This window comes from Suricata suricatta, chromosome 5 (genome assembly GCF_006229205.1).
Source record: "Suricata suricatta isolate VVHF042 chromosome 5, meerkat_22Aug2017_6uvM2_HiC, whole genome shotgun sequence".
Taxonomy (NCBI): Eukaryota; Metazoa; Chordata; class Mammalia; order Carnivora; family Herpestidae; genus Suricata; species Suricata suricatta.
In genome coordinates this window covers 58346262-58365051 of record NC_043704.1, presented here as the reverse complement: position 1 = coordinate 58365051, position 18790 = coordinate 58346262, and the positions used below count along the sequence as shown (strand labels likewise).

Here is an 18790-nt window from a genome sequence, read left to right as displayed (position 1 = left end):
CCTGTACCCATCAGAAAAAGGCAGGTAACTAAGGAAACAGAGGTAAGGGTGTTTCCGAAACCACTGCCATGTTAGGGTCAGTGAAAATGGAGTATCCATTGCTTATTATTTTTTTAAAAAAACCTCTGTACCCATAAGAGTATTTTGGACTCTAGTTTGAATAACATTAAGAAAATAAAGTTTGAGTTTATGAAAATGTACTTTAAATACAAACTATCACTGCAAATAAGAAGGCTTGTGCTTGTAACAGATAAAAACATGTATTTTTTAGATTACCACCAAAGCAAAAATACAATTTATGCATTCTCATTGAACTCATGCACTGCTGACACTGTCCAAAGTGCCAGGCTCCTCAGATACTAGTTACTACATCCCTCGTCTCTATAGGAACGGTGTTGCTTGTAGTTAGTAATCAATTTTATAATGTGCTTGTTTCCGTAACCAGGCTACAAGTTTACAAAAGAAGGGTATTTCTAGTATTCCCATCTCATCTCCAAGCTCTCTTGACTCACAGTGACCCATTGGTGAGATACTCAATGAACACAAGTTTTCAGTTTCAGTTACAGCCTGACACCCCCTGCCCCCCACTCCCCGCACCTCCTAGCCAGAGATTGAGGATTTTGCGTTGGTGGCTCAGCTCTGTGAGCTTCCCAGGCAGATCCAGGCAGTAAAGTAGAGAACTGCTTCTTATCCAGACTAGGGCCAAGAAGCAGTCTGGGTGCTTCAACTCTAGTGATGAGCTAGGTACACATCATCATCTTGTAAAGTTCAGTTTCCCCAACAAGTTCTGCCTTGGGTTCCCCTCTCATTCAACCCAAATCCCACCCTGATGGATTAAAAGCAGGATTATCTTTTCAAAAAATTTTTAAGGTTTTTATTTCTTTTTGAGAGAGAGTGTGAACAGGGGAGGGCCAGAGAGCGAGGGAGACACAGAATCCAAACTAGGATCTAGTAGAGCATGATGTGTGGTGTGAACTCACAGTAGTGACATCATGACCTGAGCCGAAGTCAGATACTCAAACAACTGAACTACCAAGGCACAACAAAAGCATGATGATCTCTTGAAGTAGACCTCAAAACAAAACTGAGATTCTCCTTTAAAACTGCCTCCCAGCTGGATGGTGGTCACACCATCTGTCTTTTTCAGGTCTTTCATTCTTCAGGGGCAGCACCACCTCTGTCCCCCAGAAAAACGTCCCTCTGAGCAACTGCCTGTGACCACCAGCTACGACCTTGAAAGTAACACGAGCCTGACTTAGTACCTCTGCCCCCTTGGAGGACTGAAACCAAGATGACCTCTAGTCACGATCCCCTCTGTTCTCAACCAACTTCATCTCCGGCTGGTTTGCCATGCTGAAAATCCAGCAAACCTTGGCCGATTCTCTCAAGTTAAATATTTCTGAATGGAAGAAGCAAGGAAATAAGTGGGTCTTGAGACCATTGCAGTGTTATATTTTATCAGGAGGGATACTCTAAATGCCTAAAAACAGGGAGAAGGTTAAATAAGCTATAATATTTCATATAAATGAATATTACACAATCATTTAAAATAATTATTCTGAAGTATAATTTTTTTAAGTTTATTTATTTTGAGAGAGAGGAGCAGAGAGAAAGAGAGGGAGGAGAAAATCCTAAGCACGCTCTGCACTGTCAGTGCAGACCCCTACTTGGGGCTCAAACCAACGAAGCATAAGATCATGACCTGAGCCAAAATCAAGAGTTGGATGCTCAAATGACTGAATCACCCAGGTGCCCCTGAAGTGTAATTTATAGCATAAAAAGTACATTCATACAATGTTCAGTAAATTTTAAAAGCCATATATAAATGAGTGCAGTTTTCTTATATGTACACCCACCCGTACACACAGATGCTCAGGCCAAAATTCTGAGAGTCATCATTGATATCCTCAATCAATGTCTTCTCCATCAATTCTATCCCTGGCCTATCACGTCCTTCTTCCTTTTATCCATCAATAAATCTTATCAACATTGTCCCTAAACAATAGTCTCAATCTGATCATTTCTTGCCATTTCCACTGCCACCCCCTATCATGAGCCAGTATCTTCTCTTGCTTTGTCTATATCCCTATTCTACACGAGGAATAAGAACAACATAATGGAAAAGATCATGTCAAAAAGTTAATAGTGGTTTTATCTGGGTGGTGGCATTACCAGTGATGATATTAGTAGTAGTAGTAGTAGTAGTAGTAGTAGTAGTAGTAGTAGTATTTTAGAGAGAGAGTTTCTGAGGAGAGGGGCAGAGGGGGGAGAGGGAGAGAGAGAGAAAAGGAGAGAGAGGGAGAGAGGAAGAGAGGGAAAAGGAGAGAGAGAGAGAAAGGGAGAGAGAGGGAGAGAGGGAGAGAGGGAGAGAGGGAGAGGGAGAGAGAGAGAGAGAGAGAGAGAGAGAGAATCTCTAGCAGGTTCCATGTTGAAGGTGGCTCAATTTCATGACCCAGGATCAATCAAGAGTCGAAAGCAAGAGCTGGACATTCAACCAACTGAGCCACCCAGGCATACCTACCAGTGATTTTAATTCAGTTCTCATACTTTCCACATTTCATACAATCTATCTGAGTTGCTTTGACAGTTAAGGGGGGGGAAAACACTTAATGTAAAATACTAGAGTATATACAATCTATAGCAATACTTCTCTTTTTTAAATTTGCATTTATTTTACTTTATTTCAGATTTATGACATTTTAGATAAAATTGTAAGATATTTAAAATGTACATTGTGGTGATGTGACATACATATATGTTGTGAAAGGATTCACCATCTGGTTAATTAACACATCCCCTACCTCACATGTATGTGTGTGTGTGTGTGTGTGTGCATGTGTGTGTGTGAATATTCACATTATAAACGAGTTGGTAAAAGGGTGCAAACTTTCAGCCGTAAGTTGGATGTCTGAGGATGTAATGTAAAACATGGTGACAATACTATAGTTGAAAACATTATTACATGACTGAAATTTGCTAAGAAAGTAGAAATTAAGTATTTTCAGAAATACTTCATGTTTAAATTGATTAGGCTCTCATTTCCCCGAAGCTTTTGTCTAACTGTTGAGCCAGATACTAACTCTTCTAAAAAAGGCTCTTGGTCAGACTAACTTAATATGTAAACATTTGAAGACTTCAGCATTTTTTCCAACTGTTCTAAATGACTCAGGCAAAATGTTAATTGTGCAAATTGACCCATTCTGTATTCTAGTCATCTGAAAAACACAACAGTTTTTCTGATACAAGTAAAGTGAACAGATTGGTTACCAAAAAAGTCCCAGGAGTTTGCTGAACACAGCTTGGACAATAATACTAGTATCCTCATCTTCTAAAAAATGTGGTTCTCCTTATTGTATAGAAAGGAATTAAAATCCCAACAGAAAGCATTATTCATTATTACGCTTATTCATTAGAGGCCCTTCGATGCCTGCCGTGTGTCAGATACTGATTCGGCAGGCAATCGTGCACTAATATTCCTCTTCTCCTCCTCTCAGAAACACAGCAGTATTGCTCTGCTACAGCCCTATAGCATTGGGATATGGCTTGTTTTGATCAAGGAACTAGGAGAGAAAGTGAGATGTCCCTGTCAAGCTGAACCACGAAGAGCTGGGGCATGATTCATGCTTTTCATCTCCTGCTAAGACGCCCAGCACGCCTAGCATGCATTCAAGTCTGTGGAGACATTGTTAACCTATATCCCTCAGTAAGGACACCGTGGAGCAGGACCCCTGCCAACCCAAGATGGTCTTAAGCCACAGAGATTTGGGAGTTGTTTGCTACTATGAAGGTGTTAATCTTCCTTAAATTCTTACCATAAACTAGGCTTTCAAGCTGAGTACTGAGAAGTATGTGGTCAGACACCACTTCCTGCCTTACACAGCTTATAGTCCAAAGGGAAAGACACTCATATGAACAAATAATTGCTATTAAGACACATGCCTTAATAAAGAACTGATTGACACACTGGTAAAGGAGCATGGAGGGGATTAACTCAGTGAGAGTGGCAGTCTGTGGAAATTATGGTGGGAAGAATTGACAATAACATTAAATCCCACTGAAAGAAAGGGAATCTGTTGAGTACTCCCCAATGGTTGCATAAGGCCACTTCTACACTTAAAATTCTGTGATTTAAAAAAAATTTTTAATTTTGAGAGACAGGAACAGAGCACAAGCGGGGGAGGGGCAGAGAGAAAAGGAGACACAGAATCAGGCTCCAGGCTCTGAGCTGTCAGCACAGAGACTGACAAGGTGCTCAGACTCATGAACCGCATGATCATGACCTGAGCTAAAGTTGGACACTCAACCAACTGAGCCACCCAGGTGCCCCTAAAATTCTGTGATTTTAAGGGTATAAGCAAATTCCAAGCCCATTAGAGATTAGACTACTGGTACATGCAGCAAATGCCCTGTCTCTACACGATCTGTGTAATAACAAAAATTGTGTAAGGAAAAAGAATTATTTTTGTGTCATGGTCCTTTTTGAAAAGTTCTAGCATGTTCCTCTTCGGAACATACATTTCACTCTCGTAGTGATCTAAATTCTTTCCCATCTCTACCACCATGTAAATAAGCCCTCAAGGGTCCAAGCCATTTGCCTACCCAAAGAGTGGTTTAAACTGGAAAAGCAATTCTCCAACCATTTAGAATATTTTAGACAAGGCTACAAAAGGAAATCCATAAGCGAGATGTTAGAATAGACAAGAAAAGAATGTAAGTCAGTGGGGAGACTTTGGTTTTAAGATAATGTACACAAAATGGGCAACAGAGCTGTTAGAAGAGGAATTCCCACAATGTGCAGAGACAGCAATCCAGAAAGCAAGCCAGGGCACATGTGATTAAACAGAAGTCAAAAATTAAACAGTGAGCCCAAACGCTGCATTTTAAACATTTACTCTGTTAACAGCACAGAGCTGAAGGGCGTAATATCTCATGTCAAAATGGATCCTTAAAAGTTTAATTTTTTTAAAGAGTATGGTTTTTCTGTTTTCTCCTAATAAAATTGGTCAGGCCATCATGTATAAAACAAATAAATTCTATTTTGGTGTGGATAAAAGTTTAATTTTTGACTCAGCCATATAAGATAATGATGTCAGTATATATTATTGTTAACACTTATTTATTTTTGAGAGACAGAGTGAGACAGAGCAAGAGCAGTGGAGGGGAAGAGAGAAAAGGGGGACACAGAATCTGAAACAGGCTCCGGGCTCTGAGCTGTCAGCACAGAGCCCAACGCAGGGCTTGAACTCACGGACCGCGAGATCATGACCTGAGCTGAAGTTGGACGCTTAACCGACTGAGCCACCCAGGTGCCCTGATAATGATGTCATTTTAGATTATAAAATACATTACTATATTTGAGCCTGTTTGCAGCAGCAAATGATTCTGAATCACCCAGATGAAATATTCACAAATTCTTTTCCCTCTTTATCTGGGCAAATAAAACTAAAGAACATGAAACTACTACAGTTTTATTACTACCCTGCAGGGTGGCACACTAGATACCCCTCTCTTCCTCACACATGTTTTTTTAAAAATCAAGAAGTATAATTACTGAAACAGTTTGGTTGGTCAAACAAAATGCAATGCCAGAGTACAGCAAAGCACTACTTGCTGAAGGACGATCAGCTTTACAGACTCCAGGGAAGGACATTTGCAAATAAGAAGCCACATCTGTGAAACATGCAACATGTCTCCCCCATGCATACTTGTAGGGGAAAGTTAAACACGATTTGGAGGTAAGCACATTCCAGAGACTCTCTGAAGGGATATTCACATGTCTGATACCACAGTTTTTCAGTTCAACCTCACCAGGTCTGTTAAGGGTATGTGAAAGGCTGTATATATACAAATGCATCATCAAACACAAACACGGAACTTACTCATTTTTCCAAAGCTTCATCCACCTGTCAGAGTTGAATGCATATGTAAACTTCTCTCAGTTTTGTATCTCTTAATCCCACCAACCCACTCAACTCATAAGGTAAAGAATCAGCGGTACCCTACCTGACCCCAGGGATGATAATATGGTTGTGATACCTTTCCCCTTCCCTACTTCCAGAGTTTTTCTCATTGAAGGTGAGATCACATTAGCGAAGGCCTAGAGATGGGAAAAGACAGGGGAATGGAGACCGGTAGCTAGTATGTACTTTGAAGGAGGATGACAGGGTGAGCAAGGAACAGGGAAGCAGGAAGGTGAACACAGTGGAAGAATTTGGGTTTAATGAGTTCCCTGGCAATGAGGGGAAGGAGTGGTGGATGGGGCACTGCAGACAGATGCAGCAGAGACTGTGGCCGAGTTCAGGATGAGGAAGAACCAGGAAGCACCACGCGAGAGGTGTGCCACAGTGGCGAGCCACAGAGAGGGCAGCGGAAGGGAGAGATCTGTGTTAACATGTGTAAGAGGGGAGGCAGGCAAGGAGGACCCCGTTTCCAGCCTGGCTTCTGTGTGTTTATTTTGGGTTTCTTGTACATTTCACATCAACTAAAAAGAAGTCTCTGGGAAATTATAAAAATCACAGCATTGTTATTGTGGAGGCAAAAGAGTCCCAAGGGCTTTCACAAGTAAGTATATTACATGCATATCCACAGAAGGGGCATGGCGAAAGGGGAGAAGGCATCTGGTGCCCATCTGAGAGAAAAAAACAACACCAGGAAGTCTAAACAGGAGAGAGGTTAATGTGTGTTGAAATGTTTGGTCTTACTTTCCAATGGATAAATTGAATCCCCTCCACCCCCACAGAGCTCCCATTATTTTATCACCTGAAATGTACATCAGCTCACTGTCAATTAGAAAATGCCAGAAGACATGAAGAGATCTCTGGATGATACCACAGAAACTCATAATATGTTTTCCCTAGAGAAGAAAATGACTTACAAAACTAATCTCAAGGATCATGTTGATCAGTGCCTTGATAGCTCCTTTTCTCTTTGACACATGGTTCTGGTATCTGTTTTAAAACTGAATTCTCCAGCGCCATTTACACTCAGTAACAATACAGTGAAGCTGATCTCATTCAAACTATGTCCCCAACAGTGAATTGACAGCACTGCGATTTCCAGAGCTTCAGGGATCTTGGTTTCAAGATGTTGAAAACATTCTCACTGAGCAAAGTGTTAAAAAAAAAAAAAAGGGCAAATCAAAACAAAGTGTGTGTTGTGTTCCTTGTGCTGCATTGGGTTGTGTTGTGTTAAGGGAGAAAGACTCACAGTCTGGTCCATATAAAAGCAGGTATCCAGAAACCCAAAGGAGTTTGGAGGAGTCCTGCAGTATACAACACGCTACTTGTCATCTGACGTGGCAATGCACAGACGCCTCTCAGGGTCACTCAGAACAGTGGGGATTAATCAAAGCAGACCTGCCCGAGCAGAGCAGGTGAACTGCAAAGTGGAGACTGTTTCATATGGTTGGGAAAAGGTGAGGATGTAGATTACAGAAGCAAATTCAGAAAAAAATAATAGCCCCCAAGACTCAGAGGGTATAGGTTAAAATTTCCACTTTATAAAAAAGCTTGCGTCTCTAATGTGTCCTACTACTGGGCCCTCCAAGCCCAGGCGCTGGCTCTGGGAACATATGTTGTCGCAGACAGTGGCTGACAGGGGTTTCAAAGCTCTCCCAGAACACTGGTGGTCCGCAGGCTGGTCTCTTTCAGTGCTGATGTTTACAATATGGTGATGTTATAAATAAAGCGCGCACTGATGACATGTAATCGAGTTCAGACACCAGCTTGGAGCAGTCCCTCAGAAGTAGTGCCATTCTTTACATGAGTTCTTGGGAGGAGGGGTGTTCCTGTGGCAGCAGATGGGGCTGAGGAGCAGCTTTTAGAGGATGAAAAGGGAAAACCGGGGAATCTCTTTCAGCCCCAAACTCAAAGCTAAAGAACGGAGAACAATGGATACAAAACCTCCTCTTTTTCCGCTAATCCCAACAAGAAAACACAATTGGTGGGGGGGGGGGTGCTAATTAGAAGCTTTAGGAACAACCACTTCCTTCTCTAGCAATATTCTTATTTCAAAACCCCCAAAGCAGCCATTTCCCCCATCCTCTGTTAATCCAAACATCATCCTCACTTAAATCTTCAATCTTCTCAGCTCTCCCTTCCGCAAACACACCCTCCTTTTACAGAAATATTTCCTTTCATCACTAAATCCGCCCCGGCCTCGTCCATCTCTGCAAACAAGCCTCACTTCTCTGCTCAGCCCCACACCCACTGGCACACACCTCCTCCAGGCAAATACCCCCAGATCCTGTCTCCCTCACAGATCACCTCCTCACACAGTTTCTGCAAGCATCCCTAAATCATGGTCTCAACAGATCCTCATCTCCCCCTCACTCATCCCACTTCCTAAACTTAGTTCCTTTCAACTCCTCTTCCTCACTCAAGATTTTATATCCCAGCACAGAGAAGAAAAACACTTCTGTTAGCAGGCATAGTAGCCTTCTTGTTCTTTTTGCAAATCAACATAGCGGCAAATGCGTTCCCACTCTTCCCTGGCATCATGTTCGTTGTCATTTAAAGATCTTCCTAGGAGTGCCTGGGTGGCTCAGTTGGTTGAGCATCCAACTCTTGATTTCAGCTCAGGTCATGATCTCGCAGTTCCTGAGATCGGGGAGATGGAGCCTGGCATCGGGCTCTGTGCTGACAGCTCGGAGCCTGCTTGGGATTCTCTGTCTCCCTCTCTGCCCCTCTTCCCTCTTCTCAAAATAAATAAACAGTATTTAAAGATCTGCCTATTTGAACAAAATAATTATTAACCATTAGACATATATAAATAGGTTGATAATCTCCAAGGAGGATATTTTCATCTTTCAGAAAGATCCAAAAAAAAGCAGCTCGACAGGAATAAATGTATTTTAATGGCAGACTAAGGAGGCCGTTTTGTCCGTGCAGAATGAACGTACTGACAGGCTGCTGTCAATCTTACTGTGTGCAGTCAGGCACACACACCCTCACAGACACCCAGAGACAGACACATGCTGCCCACATGCCCACAGCAGCCTAAGATGCACGAAGGCTTTTCGAGACTGCCATCCAAGGTTCTCCAGGACCCAGGCAACTTGCGGCACCCTCGGAACTGGCCAGGTGTCCGGGTGGCCCACTGGCGGGCTGGGGAGAAAGGTGTGAACCCTTGGGATCACACCCTTCCTTTCTCTCTAGGTTTGCTTTTTGGTTTTGCATTTGTTTTATTCTGTTATATTCTTAAATCACCTAAACAAAGAGGTCAGGGAAACCATTAAAGACAGAACAAAAAGCATGAAATCTGGCTGCAGGGAGGAAAGAGCACAGCCAGCAGCGGTGAGTGATGGGGGATAGTGAGAACATTTAACGCAGATGGGAGAAGTGAGGACAGAAAGTTAAAAAGAGTCCCAGCTTCTTCCTATCACAATAAAGGAGTCTAACCTCACGCTACCATTCCCTTCTGTCGTCTCTTGCTGTCCTGAAGTCTAAGCTCTGTCCAAAAGAGGATTCCAGATGGTATCCAAATGTTCCTAAAAGTAATCACCATCAATAGTGATAACCATACTTTAAATGGGGATCTTTTCTCCTGTGATCAGAGGCTACTTTTAAATAAGTCTAGAGTGTTTTATAGGAATAAAAATCTTACAGGCCTCTTTTTTAAATGTTTATTTCATTTATTTTGAGAGAGAGAGTAAGAATGCAGGGGAAGGGCAGAGGGAGAGAAAGAGAGAGAATCCCAAGCAGTGCGGAGTCCAAAGTGGGGCTGGAACTCACCAACAATGAGATCATGACCTGAGCTAAAATCAAGAGTCGAATACTTACACCACTGAGCCACCCAGGCATCCCTAAAAATCATAAAGGTCTCTTAGTGAAGAGGGTAAAACATCATTTGTGGGGATTAAAAAATTTTGTGCTAGCTTCTTGAATAAGACTTGTTCGTGTGAATTTTAAAATATTCTTTAGATTCTCCAAGGAATTTGGCAGCAGATTTCCTGTGATAGCTCTCTCCAGCCAGTGAGGAAGGCAAAAGGAAGGAGACAAAGCAGAAACAACCTCAAAATACCTATGGGACATTCAAACTCCCTTTCTACCAACATAATTCCTGACTTTTACCTAAGTCCTTAAGATGTGACTTTTATCAGACTCACACATGTGTTTACACCATTATAAACGTAGCATTAACAATACTTAAAAGAGACACAATAATAATCCAGTAAGTATATCTATATTATATATATTTATAATAAATTAAGTTGAACACGGTGACATGGTAGGAAAGGTCTCAAATTAAAACATGCTGTCTTCAATTATAGAAAATAGGAAGGAATACAGTAAACAGCACCACAGAGATGCTATCACTTAAGTCTAGAACATGGAAAAGGCTACAGAAAAAAAAAAGAACAATATCTTTAACCAGCATATGGCGAGGAAAAAAAAAGAACAAGACAGAGAGGGAACTGTTCTAGATTAAAAGATTCAGGAGAGTTTCTGAGCGTTGATGATAACACAGATGATATTATAAGTATGGCTATTTTTTCAGGTGTGCTAATGATATGTTTACATTTTTTAAAAATCCCAAACCTCTTCTGGGGCACCTGGGTTGGCTAAGTAGGTTAAGCTTCTGATTCTTGATTTCGGCTCAGGTCATGATCTCAGTATTTATGAGTTCAAGCCCGTACTGGGCTTTGCACGGACAGTGCGGAGGCGTCTTAGGGTTCTCTCTGTCTGCCCCTCCCCGCCCTTGCTCTCTCAAAATAAATAAATAAATAAACTTTTAAAAAATCCTAATTCCTTAGAGTTACATTTTAAATTATTTGTGAATGAATAGCACAGTGTTTAAAATTTAGTTTATAACCTTCCATGTTTTGGGGGAAGAAGCAAGGTCTACAAATGAAACAAGATTAACATGACACATGAAAGATACATGAGATTTCACTGTATTGTTCTGTTAACTTTTGTGTATGTTTAAAACTTTCCATAATAAAATAGTTAAAAAGTGAGATGTATACATTTTGCAAATCAATATGAATAAAAATACATGAATATATATGGACTTAACATTACAGTAGCTCACATGACAAAGTGTGATAGGGTCATATCAGTGGCTCCTAGCTTATTTCTTTTATGTATGAAATATTAATCCTCTAGCATATTGAATTAAGCTCCTAAAGCTGATTGTTTAAGTATATGGGAAAAATTTGAAAAAAAAATGCATTGTTCAGACTGCAACTTTCAGGCCATTTGGTATATTCAGAATACTTGCACCATAATGGTAGGTGCAGTAACTAAATTTTACCACTACGTGTGACCAAAGAAAAACCACCTCTTTAGAAAGATAAAATGTAAAACTATTCACAAAAACTGCCAACCTTGCTATATCTTGAAGAATGTGAGCCTTGAAAAACTTGAATACACTCACATACACACACTTTATATATTTTATGCTAAGAGACTGCCATGCTTTGTAGATTCTTAAATTAGGTTACTTCCTCTTCGAAAGTGAGAGAGTTAAAGGAAATTATATAGACCCATATTTTCAGGGTTTCTTATAGATTCCTAAAACATTTTCAGGTCAACATTAAGATTCCTAAAATTTTCCCAAGTAAATTTAGTGTTTCCAGATGTTTTTTATTTCTGATCATTGGTAGATTTCATCCTTGGGTGGAGGTGATTCTGACAACAGACCTGGAAGAATCCTCCTATTACATGATCCCCACAGTGAAGACAAAACTACGGGGGGGGGGGGGGGGCGGTCACAAAATAGCTAAACTGGAGGTCATGACTATGTGTGTGCACCCTCCTTCAGGTCCACTTCCTAAGGCAGAAGACTACTCCAACATCCTTCTAGCTCAAAGCCAATTTCAGACAAGAAAAATATTGACCCTAGGATTCCAAGGGAATAAAGATGCTCTCTCTTGACCCAGAATCCACCACCTGGGGACTTGAATTAGAAGCTGAGAGTCTATGGGATCAAACTCTGATTGTTCCACCACCCTGTCTCCAGTCCAGTCTCTGATCAAAATACACTCTCTTGAGAGTCATTTTATAATCTTCCAAAGTAACAGTCCCCAAACCCCAAAACACTACATTCCCCATTCTCTTACCCAAAATGTAGGAACCAGAAATAGTCCGAGCATGTAGGCTCAGGAGAGATGGTACACAAAATGACCACACCTTCCATAGTTGTGTTTTTCCCTTCAACACGAAACTTAAGCCAAAGCGGGCAGCTGGGTGGCTCAGTCAGTTAAGCGTTCGACTTCAGCTCAGGTCATGATCTTATAGTTTGTGGGTTCAAGCCCCCTGTTGGGCTCTGTGCTGACAGCTCAGATCCTGAAGCCTGTTTCAGATTCTGTGTCTTCCTCTCTGTCTGCCCCTCCCCTGCTTATACCCTGTCTCTCTCTCTCTCTCTCTCTCTCTCTCTCTCTCTCTCTCTCTCTCTCTCTCTCTCTTTCAAAAATAAATAAACATTAAAAAAAATTGAGCCGATAGATTTTTAAAATGCCATAAAGTAAACAGAACAGTAAAGGTACCATGTCTTCATTACTTAATGGTTGATTACAGAGTGGGTATTATAAGACATTTAGTTTTTCCCTCTCCTGATGCCTACCTTTGGACCACTGATTGCTTGAAAGGATAAGAGAAAGGACTTGAACCAGCAGAGATCCATAATCAACTAACTTTATTAAATTTAATCAACGTTGTTGTTTATAACTCTGGCCAAAAGACCTAATAAAGGAAATGGTTTCAGTAGGATGTTATTTTTACTGTAATGGGCAATCCAGTAGAAAGAACACTAGACAGGATGCCAGGAACATGAGTCAGGAGACCTGACCTAGTCCTGGTTCTGCCAAAATCACCAAGAGAAGTAGGAGCTGGACAAGTCACTTCTCCTGTCCTCACCTTGTGTTCGCTGAGGCTTCCCATATTTAAACTGGTAAGGGTGAACTGGGTGTTCTTTCTGCTCCAACTTTTTGGACCAAGAGATAGATACTGGTTAAATAACACAGGAGTGCCAGTTATACAATGCAGGGCATGGAAATGACCAAACAACAGAAACATGTTTTAGTGATAAGGTGGCAGCTACCTAATTGGGAAAAGCTTGCACCAGTGTCATTGCCCATGACATTCCAAGGGCATGGTAAATTGTTTCAGCATAACAGAGTGGGACAGAGGCCTGGTCAGAGTTATAGGAATGCAACATAATATGGGCATTTGATTCAGCATGATGTATAAGAAATATGTGCTCTGCATTCCCAGGGCTTGCAATTTCCTTAATAAATCTTAAGCTGTTTTCGAAAGCCTACTTCTGCAATGACGTAAGCAGTGTGGCAGCCAGACATCACTTCCTAGTCTCCTCTGAGTATCTCTTGGCTATGAAGCACTATTCACACTGGGTCTGAACTGGTCAAGAATGCAGGAGCAGGCTTTCCTTTGCTTTTACCTTGTTTTAGCAGTACGGGGTCAAGAAACACACCTAGGAAAAATCTTGTAACTTTCAGCTTTTTGCTATTCCATATGTTAATTCCACAAGCCTACTGCCATCTGGAGAAGTCACACACGATGTGTAAACCAAATATTCTACGATGATCAACACTAATTTCCACTCAACTCCAGAGTTAGCAGCAAGTCTTAGAAAAGGCAGACCCTGCTTGAGGTAATTGGCATGCACAAACTTTTCCTTCCCCTTCATTAGCAAAGTAGGAAAAAGCAGTTTGTCTAATAAATCAATTTTCACACACTAAACAAAAAAAAATATCTCTTGTAAAAACCTCTGAAACTTTTCCATGTAATTTTGCTTGCTATTCTAGGTCTTACTTATCTGTTTCTTTGTATAGCAAGCTTCTCCAAACCCTGGCTTTCCCACCAACACCTCAATAAAATGCTTTTTAAACCTGGGTTTCTATTATTGCCCACTAGCAGCTACACATAACAGTCTTGTCCTTTGTTTTAAATTTTTTTAATGTTTATTTTTGAGAGAGAGAGAGAGAGAGAGAGACAAAGCATGAGCAGGGGACGGGCAGAGAGAAGGAGACACAAAATCTAAAGCAGGCTTCGGGCTCTGAGCCATCAGCACAGAGCCCAACGCAGGCCTCAAACTCACGAACCACAAGATCATGATCAGAGATGAAGTCGGCCGCTTAACCAACTGAGCCACCCGGGCGCCCCATAGTCTTGCCCTTAAAGCAGATACAGCACAAAGCCTCTTTTCAACTGTAAGAAGCATCCCTTAAATATCATGAAAACAACTGAAATTAACCCCTAGAGGATTCAAATCCTGTGTGACAAAGACAAGTTCTTGTTTGTTTATCTTGAAGGGATCTGACACCCTGAGCTACCATTTTTAGTCTTATTCATTTTCAAAAGACAAGAGTCACATTACTCAAATGCCAATAAATATTTCCAGCCAACAGTTATTTAAAAAAAACAAAACAAAGCCACTCATATCTTCTCTCCCATCATCTTAAAAAAAAGTAACAGTAATAACTACATGGAAGGTGATAATGAGAAGGTTGCTGCCCTTCTTTATTATAGTATCTGCAGGGAGCAGACCCCTTAAAAAAGTCATCACTTTCAAATCATTTCTAAATATACTACCACATACTTGGCTTTGAGGTGCACCCATTGGCTAGTTATCAAAATGATAAGAACTCACCTCAGCACAGTTCAGAGTTCTGACCTCTCCCAGGAAAGGCATACTAAAAAAGTCTCCTCTAAGCCAGAACCTCCCAGACCTGAGGACTGATTATAACTACCCTGGCAGGGACACTGAGCACACAGAACAAGAATTCCTAACCACAGGCCTAACGGCCAATCAGAGAAATGTAAATGTGAGAGTACAAGTTTGTAACGGACCAGGCCATATGGGCACAGATTTTTTGATAATTCAAAACTCACTGAGATAACCCCTTTGTATAAACAGAGCCATTCACAAATGCCATGCTTTTTTAAACTCTCCTAGAAAATCAACAATCACTTTACACTGTCATATTCTTCCCCACCAGGGAAACAGGCGGAATGGTAGAGACTGCGGTTTGAGAAAGTAACAATGGCACAGAAGTTAGAAGATTTGACTGCACTATCCAGTCAAGTGAGTGCATTGTGGGCAAAGGAGTTAGATAAAAAGATTTCCTTTTATTCCCAGGATTATTTTGTCTTACTCGCCCAAAGGATAGCTAAACATGAACTGCCTTCAGATTCCTAACCCAAGTTCTATGCAATCATACTTACTGTAAACAGCCATTCATCAGCTTCTGAATTGCCTCCATCACTCCTCCTTTCCTTATACGCCAGGTGTCTTTTCAAACCTCATACTCAGCAGGCCTCTCTCATTTCCCTCCTGTCTAAGACAACCCGATCCATTCATGTCTTCTACTCTTAACCCATGAGGCAGGGAGGAATGGAAAATCTCAGATGTTCTATTTTGTACCTGAATTAAAAAGCAGCATCTGCTAAGCTTGTGGGACCATCTGGTGCCCACTCTGCCATGGGAAGGACAGTGTCGGCATCAGACGTAGAGTGTCACAGGTCACACAATGGAATTATCTCCTTCTTAGGGCTGACACACCCAGGCATATGCTCCACAGCCACCATGGCTAATGTCACTCTTCCCCAATCAAAGGGTTTATTTATTTCCTCATGAAGAATGGTACCTCTAAATGCTCACAAATGGTCAAGCCCACTAATAAAAAAAAATTACAGTTGCTTAAGTACCAATTTCTAAACTCCCTAATTCTGGGTTGTACCTAGGACTATGTCTGCCACAAACTCACATGACATCTTATGAGTCACTAATCTCCAGGCATCTCTGTTTGTACATCTATAGAATAAGAAGGTTGAACTTGGTGATCTTTGAGTCTCCCCTGCACTCTAATACTCCCAAATTCTGTGATTTTTAAGTGAACTCAAAGTTGTTAATGAACACAAACTCTTTCACATCTTTGGTATAGTAAGACTCTCAATGCCAAGGGCAAAAGAATCTGGTGCTGCAAAAAGGCTTCTATGACATGGTCTCTTTGTGTTTAACAAGAACACAGTTGGTTTCTTGAGGATCCAAATTAGATTAAGATCCCTAATCTTATTAACAGATGCCCACGAGGTAACGCTCTGGTATTTTAGTGTATTATTCTAGAGCAGTATTCTAGATTTGGGGGGCTAGAGAATTCTTTGTGTGTTCTGTGCATTGTAGGATATTACAGTGTAACTGAGGCCTCTACCCACTATAGATGTCAGCCCAGTTGGGGGCGGGGGGGGGGGGGGGGGCCTGTTCCCTACCTCCAGATGGACAACCAAAAATGTCTCCATACATTAGCCAATATCCCTTGTGGAGCAAAATCGACCCCCATTCCCAATTGAGAACCACTGCTATAATGGATATAAAGGCTTTAAAATAATGCACACAGCTTAGAATTGGTTTGTTTCTTTGTTTCAAATGGACAACATTTACACTCTTAATAAGTAAAGTACACCAAGAGCTAACAGTCAGATTTATAAAGCACATGTATTCCACTTGTAAGAAGTACAAAGCACAGCCTTTACAAATCATTCATAGCCTGCCTCCTGCTAAGGGCTGAGAATTAGCATACGAAGTCATAACCTCAGCTGCTCTTTAAAAGTATCCAAAAGGAATCAGATTTTTCACAGTAACTTCCCTAGTACACTCTAGAATCAATCCTTAGAGACCTCACAATAGGGCATGGATGAGAATAAGGAAAACCAGTGGTTGGTATAATCACTTTGGCTGTTTCTTCCTTCTCTGGTACAAAGCCAGTAAATAAAAAATGTTTCTGAAAAGGACGCTAATGAGTTCTGGCTTTGGTCTAGATTCTTTAAGACAGGGCTTAGCAAACTCTTAGCTCAATTCCCCAAGTATTTTTTTCCCCCACCACTTCAAACAGGCATCCAAGAGACACCCCCTACAGTCCCCTGCCCAAAGGGACAGCAGCCGCCTGGCGCATGAGACACACCGAAGCCTGCAAACTGAAATGATTACTACTCTTAACCAAACATCTCATTTTCCCATTGGTGAGAAAGGCTGAGATTTGCAAACCTCTGGGTCTCAGGAGGTGAAGGCTACACTAGTCAACTAAGAGCAAAAACTCGACTCTCCTTGGTTTTAAAGGATATGCCAGTTATAAACGTTCTGAGAACTTTACAGAGTTTCTTAAGTACATATGTTTACATTTCCATATTAAAAATGTAAGGTGGGAAAAAAAAAAAACACTTTTAAAGAACTAACTCCAGGATATGAAAAGGGAATCTTGAATAGACCCAACTGTTACTTTTCAAATAACTCAGCTCTTTAATCAAACAAATATTTACATAATTGACGGCAATGGTACCAGGGATATAGTCATTCTGTTAAAACAGTGGGCAACTCTAAAGGTTTATTTATCCCAAATCCAACTACTCTGTTGCTATCCTACCAAAAAGCAAGAATTCAAGAGCTCTCAGGGCAAAAGTTTAACCCTATGAAACTGAACTTCATCTAGATCGCAGAATTCAGACGATGTCAGAACCTCAGGGACATATGTCAAACACTTAAACCAAACAACAGAGCTTAAAGTTAAATTCCAATACTTGCAAAGAAGTATCTGCAACTTACACATTTGTAGAATGAAAAGGAATATGGCTGGCAAATAATGCTACTAAAAGGAATCCACATCCGTATGCTGCTTCTAGTTCCACTCCCGGCCGCGTTTGGCAGTGCTTAGTTGTGCATTCTAGAACTCCTGAGAGCTACTCCAGAGCTGCACAACGAAGACTTCCAGGGACGAGGGCAGGGCCTGCCCAGAGTAATTCCAGCCCCAGGCAAGTCTACCAATTTAAAAGGCGGCGAGCACAGTTCCCTCTTTTACATAAGAAAGGTACATGCGCAGGCTCTGGAAGCAGGTTCGACTTCCGAAGCTCTTCCAAACAGGACACCACAACCTGGAAGGGGCAGCCTGTCAGCCTTTAAATTTCCTGGCGTTGGCGGGAGTTAGCCAGCTCCTGGGCACCTGGATTAGTGACGACCGCAGGAGCTAAGTGATTGAATGTACCAGCATACATTTCAGCCGCGCCTCCGCCCTGCCGGACGCGCGTGAAACAGGGGTTCCGAACATTCCCCCAGTGCTTCCAGCCGCTATATCTAGGGCTGCGGACACCGCCAGACCACAAACTTTTGGGGATCGAAAGCCAAAGCGGAATCTGAGGTTCTGCGCGATTCAAACTTGCGAGCCCCACTTTTGAAACAGTGGAATAGGAAACGCAGCTAGCCAGATATTTGGGGGAGGTGGAGAGGGGGGTCTTCTCTGAATCCCGCGCCCCACACCGTCCAGCAGCAGACCTTCTCTTTCCTCCGCCCATCGCGACAAAGCAGCTCTGCACCAAAGATCCCCATCCCTCTCCCCGGAGTCATTCCAGAGTTCTGGGCAAAAGTTGCCTCCGGTCCCCCCAAAATCCCTCCCGTTCCCTGCAATCAGTCTGTATCTCACGCCCGACACTCTACTACAGGGTCCAGCCAACCCCCGGGGTCCAGGGCCCCCAAAGCTGCGCGGCCAGGGTCCCGCTAACCCTAGCCCGGGCTTTTGTCCCTATAGCCTGCAAGAGAAGCAAAGCAACTCGGCGCCCCCGGCTCCCACTCACCGTCTCATCTCTCCTCGAGCCGCGGCTCTCCACCGGCCCCGCCGCCCTCTTGCCTGGGCCTCCGCCCTCCCTCCCTCCCTCCGGCCCCCCACAGGCTCCCGGCCCCCGGCCCGGCCCCGCCGCAGCTCCAGCCGCCGCCGACTGGCCACTCCAGGCTAGCGGTGCTCAGCTCGCCCCTCCTCGGCCCCGGCGGCCACTGCCTCCTCTCC

At 42.3% G+C, this 18790-nt stretch overlaps 1 protein-coding gene across 12 annotated transcripts in view; it reads right to left on the bottom strand.

Moving 5' to 3' along the window:
* PHLDB2 (pleckstrin homology like domain family B member 2) overlaps positions 1–18645 on the bottom strand; it is a 108735-nt gene extending 90090 nt beyond the window's left edge. For 10 of the 12 annotated variants that reach the window (XM_029939272.1, XM_029939273.1, XM_029939275.1 and 7 more), the window contains exon 1: positions 17560–17647. In XM_029939272.1, coding sequence (XP_029795132.1) covers positions 17560–17563 — 4 coding nt within the window. In that variant the 5' untranslated portion in view covers positions 17564–17647. Of the gene's footprint in view, positions 1–17559; positions 17648–18581 lie in introns of those variants that run through there. The other 2 variants (XM_029939274.1, XM_029939284.1) reach the window with 2 other exon arrangements.
* Between the last annotated feature and the right edge of the window lie 145 nt (positions 18646–18790).